This window comes from Lepidochelys olivacea, assembly GCF_965140295.1.
Source record: "Lepidochelys olivacea isolate rLepOli2 genome assembly, chromosome: 9".
Lineage (NCBI taxonomy): Eukaryota > Metazoa > Chordata > Testudines > Cheloniidae > Lepidochelys > Lepidochelys olivacea.
Genome location: NC_140419.1, coordinates 91,518,129 through 91,534,180, shown reverse-complemented (window position 1 = coordinate 91,534,180; position 16,052 = coordinate 91,518,129). Strand labels below are relative to the sequence as shown.

At 40.9% G+C, this 16,052-nt stretch overlaps 1 protein-coding gene across 2 annotated transcripts in view; it reads right to left on the bottom strand.

The window, feature by feature from the left end:
- Positions 1–3,969: 3,969 nt before the first annotated feature.
- The window catches only part of TBC1D8B (TBC1 domain family member 8B), a 64,338-nt gene continuing 52,255 nt past the window's right edge, over positions 3,970–16,052 (bottom strand). The window contains exons 17-21 of one of the 2 annotated variants that reach the window (XM_084639093.1): positions 15,379–15,444; positions 13,821–13,904; positions 12,553–12,609; positions 11,459–11,559; positions 3,970–5,922 (exon numbers count right to left, since the gene is read on the bottom strand). In XM_084639093.1, coding sequence (XP_084495219.1) covers positions 5,509–5,922; positions 11,459–11,559; positions 12,553–12,609; positions 13,821–13,904; positions 15,379–15,444 — 722 coding nt within the window. In that variant the 3' untranslated portion in view covers positions 3,970–5,508. The remainder of the gene's footprint in view (positions 5,923–11,458; positions 11,560–12,552; positions 12,610–13,820; positions 13,905–15,378; positions 15,445–16,052) is intronic. The other variant, XM_084639094.1, reaches the window with a different exon arrangement.

The following is a 16,052-nucleotide window of genomic DNA, read 5'->3' as shown; positions in this document are numbered from 1 at the left end:
CCTCTGCTTAGTCATGTATTTTGGTTATTGGTTTAGCAAGGACTGTGTAAAAATGGACTCGCTTTTAGTGGCTGAACTGGATCTGCTGTCTATAACTGCTAAAATCCACATGGCCCTGGGAGTACTAGGGTTACCAGATGTCCCAATATTAGGGGCTTTGTCTTATATATGCACTATACCCTCCCCACCCTGGAAAAAAAAAAAAAGGGTCCCGAATTTTCACACTTGCTCTCTAGTCATCCTAGGAAGTACATACCATCCGAGGACTGGCTTCCTGTTTTCCTCAAGGTGCTGGGGTAACATTTAAACCCCAAATGGTCTGGGACTTGACCTTCTCCTTGCATTCCATCAACCGAGTGGTTTTTAGTTCTCAGTTCCAGGAGACACAACATTCTCTGAAGACTGAAGGCAGAGCCTTCTCAATTAGGGTCCCACCTTTGGAAAGTTTCATTTCATTCACTAAGGTCCTGAACCTTGCAATCTTTGCACACCCACAATTCCCATTTCCTACAAAAGGGTAAGGCTGCCTTTCGCAAAATCCAGTAGTTCACTGCGGCATTCACTGTTACTACTGTAAATTCGAGCGATTCTGCTTTTAGTAAGTCCTAAGGATGGGACTGGCCTTTGGGATCCCGAAGGCACTTTTGAAAATCCCATGCTGGTTAAACATTACAGGAAACCTGGAGCTCAGTGCAAAGGGAACACCATGCCTCCAAAGCAGATTTATTTTTCTTAAGTGAAACAAGTTTATTGACACCTCATTACTTACAGTACTTTTACTGCATACAGTACATTGTATAAAAAGCCAACGTGCCGGCACATAGACATGGTTTGCATTCTTGGTGATATAACTGTAGCAAAAAGACAAAATATCGTATTTCTCTGGAAATAAATTGGAATAATTCTGTTAAGAAACTCTTTTACTCAAATAACATTTACAATTAAATATAAGAATTTTGTATAGTACAATTGGATGGAGGCTCTTTTATTAATGTAAACAAACATATCCCTTTCTTAGTTGCCATGCTGGCAAACTACTAAAAACAAGATCAGTATGTTATGGCCATCTACAAGTACTGAACAATTACTGTGTTGGATGGAGTGAACCTTAAGTGCTTTTTAGTACCATATGACTGTGCTCACCCCTAACTTCTTAGAAAACATTAAAGTGCTCGTCTTTTTCAAACAATTACAATATTGGGTTCTGCTCTTCCTTCACTCTGTAAAGGTAACACCCAGTGATTTTAGTGGGAGCGCCCCAGTGAATTTGCCATTCCCAGCTGAAACTATTAAAAAATCACCAGTGTGTCCGGAAGGGTGGTCAGTCCTGACTGTGCTGCTGAGGTAGGTGAAAAAACACCCTAATGAACCTGTTTAGTTCACTTGCCTCAGGGGCACACTACCTTTTTGTTAGCTGTTCCCTTGGATTGGTAGTTTGGCTTTTCTTCACTCATTTTAGAGAGACATTTTATATGCCCAGTAAGAGTGCCCGAGGGAGGGAGGATTACGAAGATCATCCTGATCGCTAAAAGATCATCCTGACCTGCTCTCAGTACCTGACATAGTGGGGTAACCATGTGATTGTATCGTCTTTGAAGTCATGCTGATGTTTTCACATACCAACTAATCCAATTTAAGAAATGAAAATGAATAAAAAAACATTAATATTAGCATACTCTACCCAGATAAACTTCCCCCAAAATCAATGCCAGTTTTATCTTGGATGCAATATACATTTCCCCCCCCCAAAAAAGCAGGGAACTTTTTTTTCCATGAAAATGCCTGGCCATGTCGGGTTGTGTGTGTGTGTGTGGGGCGGGGGAGGATATTATGGGGCCCTCCCTAGGGTAAAAATCACCTCTAGCTGCCGACCCTTACAAAAGTTACTGAAGATTCCAATGGGAAGTTCCTTCTGGGCAGTGGCTGAGTAGGTTCTGCAACTGCCTGGATCTTTGCCAAAACCTCTGCTCAGGCCAATACTCATCTATATCTGGCAATTGGGCTTATTCAAAAGAAACCAGGGGATGTGCAGTCTCCCACAATATCCTAACCCAGGAGTGTGGGTTACTCTCTGCATCACCACAGAGAATTTTAAAGGGGTCAAAGCTCCCAGGTGCAGATATACCTGCCTGCTAACTCCGCTAGAGCACTTGTAAGTAGAGTGGTTAGCCCAGCTATTATTCCTTTGTCACCTTAGAGTAGGGACTCCCACAGCAGAGAGTCAATGGGGAGGAGGAGGAAAAGGGTTTTGCCTCCAACTAAGTTTCTATATATTTTGTTAGCCAGGCCATCTCCACAATGAATGGGGTAGGAAAGAGACAGAGGGACGGATTCTAAACTCACGCAGCACTGTGTGAAGCAAAATCCTCTCCCTTGACCTCATGCAAACTCTCACCCACGTGCTTCAATCCTACACTTGAATACTTAGTACTAAATATTAAGGATGTTCCAGATCAGGACTAAGAACTGGTGTGAGAGGGATCAGAAGCTGGTCCGCAGCCTCCAAGCACCTGGAGTTTCATGAGCTCTTCCCACTAGAGCAACTGCGCAACGCCGTGCCATCCTACAGAAAGATGATTTCCTCGAGGAAGCTTTGCCCTGCAAGACTGACCCATCAATCACGACTATCTAGAGCTCACATGGCACAGAAGGTCAAGGCAATTTTTTGCTGGACCAGAACACAGGTGTATAAAGGAATGACAAAAACAAACATTACATTTTCTTTGTTCAAAAATCTATAATAAACGAACAACTAAAAAGAATCTCTTAGGATAATAAAAAATAAACGAATGATTACAGCCCTAACTTAGTTTTAAACAGATTTTACATGTATGCTGGTCATTCTGTGTATAAACATGTGTGATAATTATACTTTAGATGCAGGTACAGAATTGATATATAATTGGCTTTCTGTATGGTCCTTTTTACTAATATTAAATAGAAAGTGCATGACATTTGTAAAAAAAAGTGCCTATTTTTGCATAACAGCCATTAATATCACATCTACTACATTTTGCAGACTTCTTTAACACCTTCTTCCTGCATATAATTTAACCTGCGTCTAACTCTTTTTATAACTTGTTTCCCTGCCCACTACAAAAATTCAATAAGCCTTTAACTTATCTTGCTTGGCAAATACGCCATACTTGTTAACCCACAATGAAGCCTGAAATTAAAAACATATGGCTTGATGCTGCTCAGCCTTTCCCACAAGTAGCTGCGTTGACTTCCATGGGGTTGCTTGCACACTGTTTACTCACGTGAGTAAAGGTTTGCCTGATCAATCAAGCCCTTGCCCAGAACATCAAAAGTTACCTGCTTTTTGTTTTTAAAACAGTGAAAATATGCAGTGAAAACAATTAGTAAATATAGATATACAGATCCATGCAGTAGTATCCATCTCTGCCTTTTAGAAATATACATGTGAAAGGATATAGGATTTTCACACTTCAATCCATGATATACAAATCAAAATTATATAACCTCAAGCCACATTTAAGCTTCTAAAATAAGGTGCCTAATTTCACTTGCTGTATATATTATCATCCAATTTTTTAAATTATTCCTTCAGTTGAGATCAATTTACATTAATTCCTGAGATTAGGAAGAAATGGTTATACACATTCATGGATATTGACCAGGAACAAAACTGTTTCCAGCTTCTTTCAAGGAGGCATGGTAACTTTCCTCCCACTCACAGTGACAGAATTTCAACATTGTTTTGCAATATACAGCCAAGTTCAGAAATCTTACTTTGTTTCTACTCCGTGTAAGCAACATAGAAAAAGCACCTAATATTGGTACCACCTCTTGTCCTAATTCTTTACAAACAACACACACCTTATAAAAACAGTGCTGCTTTTCATGAAAGACTAATTCATGCCTTAGAAATATGCACTTTTAAGCAGTTTACTACGTAACAACATTTGCAGCTTATCATTTTTGTAAAAATACAAGGCTTCCGCCCCCCCCCCCCCCCCCCCGTTTCTTCAAACCCACTTTAATGCACGCTACCCAGTGGTCGAGTCAACACTTTTTCTCCGTAACAATTGGCAGAGCTTGCCTCAAAGGATCCTTACAATAAAGAGAGAGCTCCTTCGTTGATGATGACTCACAAAAGTTGCTTTTTTCCAGCTGACATTAAAAAACCTGACTTTCAGACTCCGAAGGATTTTGTTGCTGCTATTTGTCCCGATGGATATAAACTATAAAAGTGGTAATAATCCAAAAGGAAAAACGAATGGCAAAAGATGAACAATTACAAGCTTGAGCTTAGATTCAAAGGTAACAAAGCAGCATCTGCTGCAGCAGGTCAGTAACCTGGCTCAGCAGTCATAATTCAACTTATTAGGAGGTGGCTATTGATGGCTACTATAGGGTTTTGAGACAAACAAAATCACGTATTTCTCCAACACGGTCCAGATGAGCAAGCTATCCCTCCCCTGCCTACAAGTGGATACAGATAAAATTTTAGTGCTTTACATCACATCCTAATTCCTTATACAGAAAGAAAGGATTAGTCATTGTCTGTCAGTTTCTTTGCGACTCCAGCAAGTACACTAGAATACATTTGACTGGAAGTTACACCTTTTGATGATCCATGCCCAGCTTTCTCACCCTTGTTCAACAGGGGAGCCACAAGAGCATCAGTTAACTCCCCCATTCTTGCATCTCGGGGATACAGAATGTTGGCAGGGAGGGGTAACCTACTCATCTGGGTTGATGCAGGAAACTACTCAAATGGAAATCACACCCGAGCTGCAAAATCTGGGTCCCCAAAATCCTAGGGCATGCAGATCCAGTGTAGAAATGGTGCCATTTGGGAAATCAGAATTCTGGTCTGAATTTTGCATAGATTCAGGCCCAGCTCTGACACCAGCTATTCACTAGAAGCCAGTGGGGTCTGATAAAGAAAAGATTAACACTACAGTACAGCAACAAGTAAAAGAATGGAAACTTCCTTCTTTATCAACAATGCTCCTGTGACCATCAAGGCTACCAGTCCAAAAACACTATTCCTCTTAGTACTGAGGCTTTTGCCCTGGGTTGGTGAGTTTACATGCAGATTTAGAAATGGTTACTTAGAAATTAAACCAGCCTGAAAGTAAAACACTTAGATGTCAAGTACTACTTATAAATGAAGATGGCAGAAAATCATCATATTCATCACAACAATGAATTAAGACATATGCAACCAGTAATAGTAGTCGGACAGAAAGTTTTGCAATAGTGCCCTCTATGGGTCACATTTGCTATTCTTTAGTAATATTGCATATTTTGTATAATATGGTAAAAATTCAGTTTACTTTTCTGTCGTTTTTGAACTATACTGAAACTTATGAACAACACAAAGATGTGATTGTGCTTCAAAGTGTTTTTAATTACTTCAAAACATATTGTTATCTGGTAGTTAAAGCTAAATCCTCAAATCTCATTCTCAATATAAACAATGCTCACTTTCCATAACAATGGCCTTTGTGTTACACAGGGTGCAAAGGTGAAAAAGAACTATACTCTGGTTCTCACTTTTAATTGTGAAGTTTTAGCATTTTCTACTTTGGCTTTTATATCTAGAGGTTTCTCAAAAAATCTCACCAAAGCTGGTTCGTTTAACAAGGATGCCAGGATCTGCTCAAAGGCAAAAGACCATTCATGGTCATCTCTGCGAGGGCTTTGTACACTCCTGCGCTCAGTCTGTTGGGGTGCACTGTCTTTCTTCGGTGTGCTCTGGCTGTCAGTGCCAGATTCTGCTGCAGAAGCTGGGCTTTTGGCTGGTGAGATGGGGCTTTGTAGTCTTCTCCCAACTTCTTCCATCTTCAGCAAGAGGCTGGTGACAGTTGCTATAGCCCAATATAACAACTCCTCTTCAGGGTCCCCGTGGAACAGATTGTATAAAGTCTTTGATAACTGGATGAACTGGAACTAGGGAGAGTTAAAGAGGAGATTATTCAGAGATCAACTCAAAGCCCTAGCAACAGGCTTTTCTGTTTAGCTGGTATTCTTTATTTCCACCTTCTTAAAATAAAACTGATCATGGAAAAGCATCCTCTAAAAGCACAATGACCATTCTCCCTTTGAAACATGCCTAACCTTACACAAAAGGGAGAATGGACCATTATTACATCCATCCAAGAGCTGTTTTGTAATGGCGCTAAAGTCATTCCTATAAAAGGCTCCTAACGGGTAAGTGATTGCCGAGACACTCTTCTAGAACCAAACAAAGGGTCCTAGTCAGGAAAAGACTGATCTTTTTATTCCCCTCCCATTGATGTTAGAATACGTTAGAACCAGGCTGAGTGTTATAAACAGGAATTAAGGTCATGTTCAGAGAACTCTTGCAAACACTTAGTCAAGTAACTGAGCATGGAAATGGAATGAAGATGGCAAGATTTGTCTTTTGTCTCAGACAAGGATTAAACAGGGCATTTAACATGCAATATAACTGAAGTGAGCAGTTACCATAGTAACTCTCTCATCTAGACCACCAGAGAAATGGTGACCAAGACGACAACTACTTGATCACATGCTCCTGTTGCCCTGTGCCCTTCTCCCGCCATTAAGTATAACTTCGCATCACCCACTCATCTTATGCTAACTGCAAAAGTAACCTGAACAATAAAAACGGTCTGTATGAAACTCTCAGTCAATTGAGAAATACTCATATAAACCTTTGGAAAATGCATGGGCACAACTCAGCTCACAGGATTGTCCTTAACTAAAGAAAAACTTTATGGAGGTTCCCCTTCTGGTGTGTTTGCTACTGCGATATTTAGAGTTCTGTATCAGGAACAACAGATGAACCCTGTCGTATAACATTTACCATGTGGCACAGCAATTCTGAGAGACAAAACAAGAACTTCTGTCATGGTTAAAGTCTTGATTATGGACTGCAGCTGTTTTAAGAATCAATAGCGATGATTTACTATGATTGGTGCTTTGTACATTGGGGCGGTGGTTTTACAGGAGACATAAGAACGGCCATACTGGGTCAGACCAAAGGTCCATCCAGCCCAGTATCCTGTCTACCGACAGTAGCCAATGCCAGGTGCCCCAGAGGGAGTGAACCTAACAGGTAATGATCAAGTGATCTCTCTCCTGCCATCCATCTCCACCCTCTGACAAACAGGCTAGGGACACCATTCCTTACCCATCCTGGCTAACAGTCATTAATGGACTTAACCTCCATGAATTTATCCAGTTCTCTTTTAAACCCTGTTATACTCCTAGCCTTCACAACTCCTCAGGCAAGGAGTTCCACAGGTTGAATGTGTGCTGAGTGAAGAACAACTTCCTTTTATTTATTTTAAACCTGCAACCCATTAATTTCATTTGGTGGCCCCTAGTTCTTATATTATGGGAATAAGTACATAACTTTTCCTTATTCACTTTCTCCACCCCACTCATGATTTTATATACCTCTATCATATCCCCCCTTAGTCTCCTCTTTTCCAAGATGAAAAGTCCTAGCCTCTTTAATCTCTCCTCATATGGGACCCGTTTCAAACCCCTAATCATTTTAGTTGCCCTTCTCCGAACCTTTTCTAATACCAATATATCTTTTTTGGGATGAGGAGACCACATCTGTACACAGTATTCAAGATGTGGGCGTACCATGGATTTATATAAGGGCAATAAGATATTCTCCAACTTATTCTCTATCCCTTTTTTAATGATTCCTAACATCCCGTTTGCTTTTTTGACTGCTGCTGCACACTCGTGGACGTCTTCAGAGAACTATCCACGATGACTCCAAGATCTTTTTTCTGATTAGTTGTAGCTAAATTAGCCCCCATCCTATTGTATGTATAGTTGGGGTTATTTTTTCCAATGTGCATTACTTTACATTCATCCACATTAAATTTCATTTGCCATTTTGTTGCCCAATCACTTCATATTTTGAGATCTTTTTGAAGTTCTTCACAGTCTGCTTTGGTCTTAACTATCTTGAGCAGTTTAGTATCATCTGCAAACTTTGCCACCTCACTGTTTACCCCTTTCTCCCGATCATTTATGAATAGGTTGAATAGGATTGGTCCTAGGGCTGACCCTTGGGGAACACCACTAGTTACCCCTCTCCATTCTGAACATTTACCATTTATTCCTACCCTTTGTTCCCTGTCTTTTAACCAGTTCTCAATCCATAAAGGATCTTCCCACTTATCCCACAACAACTTAATTTACATAAGAGCCTTTGGTGAGGGACCTTGTCAAAGGCTTTCTGGAAATCTAAGTCCACTATCCCCCTTGTCCACATGTTTGTTGACCCCATCGGAGAACTCTAATAGATTAGTAGGACATGATTTCCCTTTACAGAAACCATGTTGACTTTTGCCCAACAATTTATGTTCTTCTGTGTGTCTGATCATTTTATTCTTTACTATTGTTTCAACTAATCTGCCCGGTGCTGATGTTAGACTTCCCGGTCTGTAATTGCCGGAATCACCTCTAGAGCCCTTCTTAAATATTGGTGTTACATTATCTATCTTCCAGTCATTGGGTACAGTAGCTGATTTAAAGGACAGGTTACAAACCATAGTTAATAGTTCCGCAATTTCACATTTGAGTTCTTTCAGAACTCTTGAGTGAATGCCCTTTGATCCCGGTGACTTGTTACTGTTAAGTTTCTCAATTAATTCCCCAAACCTCCTCTTGTGACACTTCAATCTGTGAGAATGCCTCAGATTTGTCACCTACAAAAGATGGCTCAGGTTTGGGAACTTCCCTAACATCCTCAGCCGTGAAGACTGAAGCAAAGAATTCATTTAGTTTCTCCGCAATGACTTTATCGTCTTTAAGTGCTCCTTTTGTATCTCGATCGTCCAGGGGCCCCACTGGTTGCTTAGCAGGCTTGCTGCTTCTGATGTACTTAAAAAACATTTTGTTATTATCTTTTGAGTTTTTGGCTAGCTGTTCTTCAAAATCCTTTTTTGCTTTTCTTATTATGTTTTTACACTTAATTTGGCAGTGTTCATGCTCCTTTCTATTTACCTCACCAGCATTTGACTTCCACTTTTTAAAAGATGCCTTTTCATCTCTCACTGCTTCTTTTACATGGCTGTTGAGCCACGGTGGCTCTTTTTTAGTTCTTTTACTGTGTTTTTTAATTTGGGGTATACAGTTAAGTTGAGTCTCTATTATGGTGTCTTTGAAAAGTGTCTGTGCAGCTTGCAGGGATTTCACTCTAGTCACTGTACCTTTTAATTTCTATTTAACTAACCTCCTAATTTTTGCATAGTTCCCCTTTCTGAAATTAAATGCCACAGATTTGGGCTGTTGAGGTGTTCTTCCCACCACAGGAATGTTAAATGTTGTTATATTATGGTCACTATTTCCAAGCGGTCCTGTTATAGTTACCTCTTGGACCAGATCCTGTGCTCCACTCAGGACTAGATCGAGAGTTGCCTCTCTCCTTATGGGTTCCTGTACCAGCTGCTCCAAGAAGCAGTCATTTAAAGTATCAAGAAATTTTGTCTCTGCATATTGTCCTGAAGTGACACGTACCCAGTCAATATGGGGATAAATGAAATCCCCCACTATTATTGAGTTTTTTATTTTGAGAGCCTCTCTAATCTCCCTTAGCATTTCATCGTCACTATCACTGTCCTGGTCAGGTGGTCGATAATAGATCCCTACTGTTATATTCTTATTAGAGCATGGAATTACTGTCCCTAGAGATCCTATGGAACATGTGGATTCATTTAAGATTTTTATTTCATTTGATTCTACATTTTCTTTCACATATAGTACCACTCCCCGCCCCCCCTCCCGGCACGACCTGTTCTGTTCGTCCGATATATTTTTGTACCCCGGAATGATTGTGTCCCATTGATTGTCCTCACTCCACCACATTTCTGTGATGCCTATTATATCAATTTGGTTTCAGAGTAACAGCCGTGTTAGTCTGTATTCGCAAAAAGAAAAGGAGTACTTGTGGCACCTTAGAGACTAACCAATTTATTTGAGCATAAGCTTTCATGAGCTACAGCTCACTTCATCAGATGAAGTGCATGCATCCGATGAAGTGAGCTGTAGCTCACGAAAGCTTATGCTCAAATAAATTGGTTAGTCTCTAAGGTGCCACAAGTACTCCTTTTCTTATTATATCAATATCCTCCTTCAACATGAGGCACACCAGTTCACCATCTTATTATTTAGACTTCTAGTATTTGAGTACAAGCACTTTAAAAACTTGTCACTGTTTATTTGTCTGCCCTTTTCTGATGTGTCAGATTCTTTATGTGAATGTTTCTCGTCTGATCTGGCCCATACTTTGTCCTCTTTCATCCCCTCCTCCTGACTAAAACCTAGAGAATCTCTATCAATAGACTCTCCTCTAAGAGAAAAGTCTCTGTCTGATCCACGTGCGCCTCTGCAGCAACTGGCTTCCCCCATCTCTTAGTTTAAAAACTGGTCTGCAACCTTTTTAATGTTTAGTGCCAGCAGTCTGGATCCACTTTGGTTTAGGTGGAGCCCATCCTTCCTGTACACGCTCCCCCATCCCAAAAGTTTCCCCAGTAAATCTAATAATCTAAACACCTCCTCTCTACACCATCGTCTCATCCACGCATTGAGACTCTGAAGCTCTGCCTGCCCACCTGGCCCTGCGTGTGGAACTGGTAGCACTTCTGAGAATGCCACCCTAGAGGTCCTGGATTTCAGTCTCTTTCCTAGCAGCCTAAATTTGGCCTCCAGGACATATCTCCTACCCTGCCCTATGTCATTGGTGCCTACATGTACCATGACCACCGGCTCCTCCCCAGCACTACACATAAGTCTATCTAGATGCCTAGAGAGATCCGCAACCTTCGTACCAGGCAGGCAAGTCACCATACGGTTCTCCCGGTCATCACAACCCCAGCTAGCTATGTTTCTAATGATCAAATCTCCCATTACTAACACCTGCCTTTTCCTAACGACTGGAGTTCCCTCCCCCGGAGAGGTAACCTCAGTGTGAGAGGATACCCCAACATCATCTGGAAGGAGGGTCCCAACTATGGGAAGGAGACCTGAATGAACAGCTTGCTACCTGTAATGGACCCTTATGGTGGAACTTTCAGAAGTGCCCTTCAAGTGACTTGTGCTCCTGAGGGCTTCCCCTTATACAAAATTTGTACCGTTTAACTATAGCGGTTCAGTATGAGGTATGCATCCATTCTTGGGGTTGTACTGGAATAACTATTGGCAAAAGAAATCAAACACCTAATTGACACAGTTATGCTGACACCACATGTCGACCAGGCCTAAGTCACTTAGGCATAGTGCCCTTAACGAATACTAGAGGCAATGAAAACATTCAGCCAGGATTATAACAGTTTAGAAATACAGTCTAGTGGTTAAAGTATAGGACTCAAAGTGAAGAGACCCTAAGGAACACACTGCATTTTAGCTATTATGCTGATCTCAAGGATAGAGAAAGTGAAAAACTAGACTGACACAGGAGTCAGAGAGACAGTTTTACCTGGTTCATTCTAGGCAAATCCTTAATATTTTCTTCTTTTTTAAGAAGCTCATCTTGCCATTGCTTCAGATAGGCCTGAATATCAATCTTCTCTTTACCTGCTTGAGAGAAAAGAATATTTCAGAACTAATGGATCTCTGACACATTCCACTTGGGAACATCTTCTGCTAAGAAGTCACATGTGTCCTGGAACATTTGGCTTATATTTTCTTTTGGACATGAGCATCATATATTAAAGGAAAGAAATATAACCAGGGCACAAGTTTCCTATACAGAACTATGAAAACACATGGGCTGAGATTTAGGCCAAGGTTTAGGTGAGAAGCAGAGTCGGGGCTAGGGTTTATGTTCAGATCTGACAGTGCCAGTGAGAGGTGCCGAAATCTTGTGAATTTCCACAATCTCAAAATGGTACAGATCTCCTGAGGTCAATTTTCCTTGTGAGATTTTGGCTGTTTGCCAGCCAAGCTCGGGATCCAATTGAAGGGGCAGACTTTGGTCTGAGAATTCAAATCCAACTTCTCTCCAAAGCCTTTATGGAGTTCAGGTTGAAGTACCAATTTTGGCCCATAAGATGAGCAGTATTTTTGCAAAGAGTCAAGGCGATATGTTTCCTCATGAACTTAAACAATGTCTAGTCTGAAATTACTTGACCACACAATCTGTATCAATCCAGTAATAAATGTTCATGGTTTTTCTAAAACATGAATTAAACCATGGGAAGGGGAAGAGAATCATATGATGTCTCAGCTGGTAATAGACGCAGATGTTTCTCCTCCAAGTTATCAGTTCAAATCTACACCAGGTCAGACAGAAATGACAAAAAGTCAACATGTTAGTGACTTATGTGAAATGAGCTGGTACCCTCAGTCAAGTTCCTACTCAACAGTCTTAGTCAGACCAAGGATGAAGTGGCATCGAGATGAATACAACCCCTACCTGTGGACTGCCCTGAGTAAGCCCAACAATACAAAGAGATTAGACATTAATGCTATCATGCAGGAGCAGCCATGCAGCAGAGATGCTACATTTCTCTCTCCGAAAGGCGACACCGGGTCACTGAGTGTCTGACTTCGCTGATCGAGATTCTTTACCTTTTTCTGGGCTTCTCTTCAAAGCATCAGCTTCTTGACTATCCACAGGAGAGGAAACTACATTTGAAGAGAAGAAAAAGTATTTGGTGTTTCTTTCACAGATTGAGTTTATACTGTGTTTCCCTTTATCAAAATTCCCTTCTTCAAGGATATTTAAGACACATGCTTGCTTGTATATTGAACTCAGTTGTGTCAAAGAAGCTATATGGATGCACCAAAGAGTAAGAGTTGCTAACCATACTGCAGAGCTAGCTAGAGACTGCAAAAGGAGCTAGAGTCAGCTGCATAGTCTCCGATTCTCCCCATTTCCCCTCTGCCCCCAGGTGTTCAACACTGGTGGAGGCTGGTGGAATGTTTACTGCAGATATTGTACTGCTGCTGTGGATTTAAACCTCTCACACACAGCTTATGAAGGAGAAAAGGGAAGTCAACTCCGAGGAAGAGAAATGACTGAGTTTCCTAAAGGCAATGTTCTGTATAGATCCCCAGCAATTTGGACCCGCCTCTTTTTGCATGGGACTTCAGAAATGGAGAAGGACGTTTCTGAAACCTCACAAGACGCCTCAAGAAGATTATGGATTTAGATGTTAAACTCCCTGGGCCAGGGAGTCTTCCTTTGTTTCTGAGTATAGCGATAAGCGTACAGTCAGCAGTTAAAGAATAACCTAATAAAGATTAGGCTTCTGGTGTGCTGAGACTACTGCCTATCACGCTGACCAGTATTTTCTCATTGTTCCTGTGTTTTCCCATCTGTCTGTATCTACCTGCTGTCTCCTGTCTTAAGACTGTAAGCTCCTTGGGTCTTTTTGTTCTGTATGTTTCTACAGCACCCACCTCCATATCCCATGACTGGGGCTCCTAGATGCTATCATAATACAAATAAACACATGAAATAATAATTAAGCACTGGTTATTGTGGTATTCCACAGAATCTAGCCATTAACCAACTTTTCAGCCTGAGGCAACACATAGTGATACAGAAAAAATAACTCTGAGAAGAGAGTAGGTGGATATTTGTGGAGAACTTCTACACTGCCTTGTGGGATATATATGATCTTCAAGGGTGGGGCTTTTGTAAAAGATTCTTGTCATCGGGGGGTACATTTTACATAAGCATTCTTTGGGGCAGGAATTGTGTCTTCATAGGCATTAATACAGTACCTATTACAACAGGCCCCAGTTCTGATTAAGGCAGCTGAGCTCTACCGCAGTAGAGCTAATAGAATATCACTAATTCTTTGTACTAATCCAAGCATGCTGGGGCTTACCATTGAGTTGACTGAAATGAATCAGCTCTTCTTTTGAAAGATCATCACCTTTGGAAGGGCTTAGAGATTCCACTTCAGTAAAAGCTGCAGGAAAAATTAGTGCAATCAATTGAAAGCGGACATAGTGGTACCTGGGTCATCAACATACTGGAAAGGGCAACATAGTGACAGCCAAGAAACTTTCTTATTGTTTCTCAGTACTACATGAACTGAAGGAGGGGGCAGGGGAGAGAAAAAAAAGGAAACAACAGTAAAAAGAAAAGAATATAGAACATTTAGCACACTCTTCAAGTGCTTGGAGATGAAATTCCTCAGTACAAACCCTACTGCTGGACTAAGTTGTACTCAAAACTAATGGCACCAAAATGCTCAGCAAACAGCCATTAGTAAAGGTTTCTGAAAGAACATGGAAACACAAAACATTTTTAATTAATAATAAACAAACCGCACTGATTTAGGCCCTGATACTGTAACAGAATCAGTGCAGGTGGATCCCCACCAGAGTCAGCAGGGCTCCATACAGGTGCAGGCATCCACTCCTCTAGAGATCTGCAAACTTCAGTGGGGTCTGTCTGTGCAGACCCATTTGCAGGTTCAGGGCTTAGTACTTTTCGGCTGAGGATTTCAAAGTGCTTTAGAAACATAAGTGAGGAAAACTCACTATCCCCCTGTGAGGTTAAGGGAATTGCCCAAGATCTGGCAGAGCTGGCGAAAGAAACCCAATTACTTGACTCCCAGACTGGTGGTTAAGCTCCCAAAACATCCCACCTTTCCTCAGAACATTTTCCACATTAAGGCCCAAATTTAGCAAAGCGCTTAAGCATGTTCTGAACTTTAAACACGTGCTTTAACCCCACTGAAGTTACGACAATTAATCACGTGCTTAAGTACTTTGCTGAACAGGGTGTTAGGAATGGGGTTTGCAACTCAGTGAAGTTAATGGAAAGACTCCCGCCGATTTCTGTAGGCTTTGGATTAGACCTTTAGTGAACAAATGTCTCTACAAAAAGGTGCATCTTTAGATGGAGACCTCCCTTCCTAGACTTCACCTGGGCGTTATCATTTGGATTAAGTACTGTTTCAAGTCCTATAGTCCTAAATCACCTCTAAAATCAAACCAGATTTTGCATGTTTCCATGTCATCTCCGTCCAGTTTTTCAAGGCAAAACACTGACAAGTCAATACAGAGCTAAGATGCAAATTTAGTAGCAAAATCAGTGTTTGAAAATAATAACGTGAGGCTTCTGAAGAGTGGCCAGAGTATAACAGAAACTCAGTGACAAGTGCTCTTTGATAGTTCAAACAACATATGGGTAAGTCTGTCCCTGTGGATAAAGCAGAAGTGCTCTAGGAACATACTAGCTCCTTCCTGGTCCAGTGGAATACACCACACTGGGTAAAGCAGACCCTGGGACTACAGCTGTGGGTCTGCACTGTGCACTTTGTCCTAGTTAAACAAGAAGGAACATGCAGGCCTGGAAAATCAAAGAATGAAAAAGAGGGATGGAAAGAGAGTAGTAGCCCAGAGAAAAACCCTCAAACACTACTACAAACTTACCTGGGGGAATGTGCAGCTTAAAAAGCAGCTTTAGTTTGTCAGTGAAACTTCCATTATACATGACATCTGTTAGCGGAGAAAGGCAAGACATTCCATTCAATTAGTTCAAAGCTTGGAGAAAAAACCCTACTAGCATGAACACAGAAACATGACTGAAGTTAGACATGTGAGAGGAGGCTGAAAGAAAGTACTATCCCATGCAGCTGAACTTGGGTTTGTCTATACTGTGAATTGAGTGATGTTTTACAACATGTTAACACATTTTAAACCTCCTCTTAGTAACTAGACAAAGAGTCATGTTTATTTAGCTAGAGAATCCTTCCCAGTAATGGTTAAAATTGGAGGCATGGCAGCCAGAAATTTAGGCAGAGCTGAATGCACAGAACAATGTACTTGCCATATAAGGAAATCACATCACACAGTGCTGATGTTGTTTTTTTGATTTTTTGTTAAATATTTATTCCTACACAACAGCATTCTAGAATATCAGATGCAAAAAAAAAAAATTTTAATGCAACATTAAGATTGCATTTAATTCACAGCTAAATTAATAAAAAGTCAGTAAAAATTATGTTAACTTGGCTGGGATGCATGTACTGTCTGTGTGATGATACATAGCATGCGAAGTATTTTTCATCAGTCAGACAGGTTGTGCAATATGGACAAGTTAACGC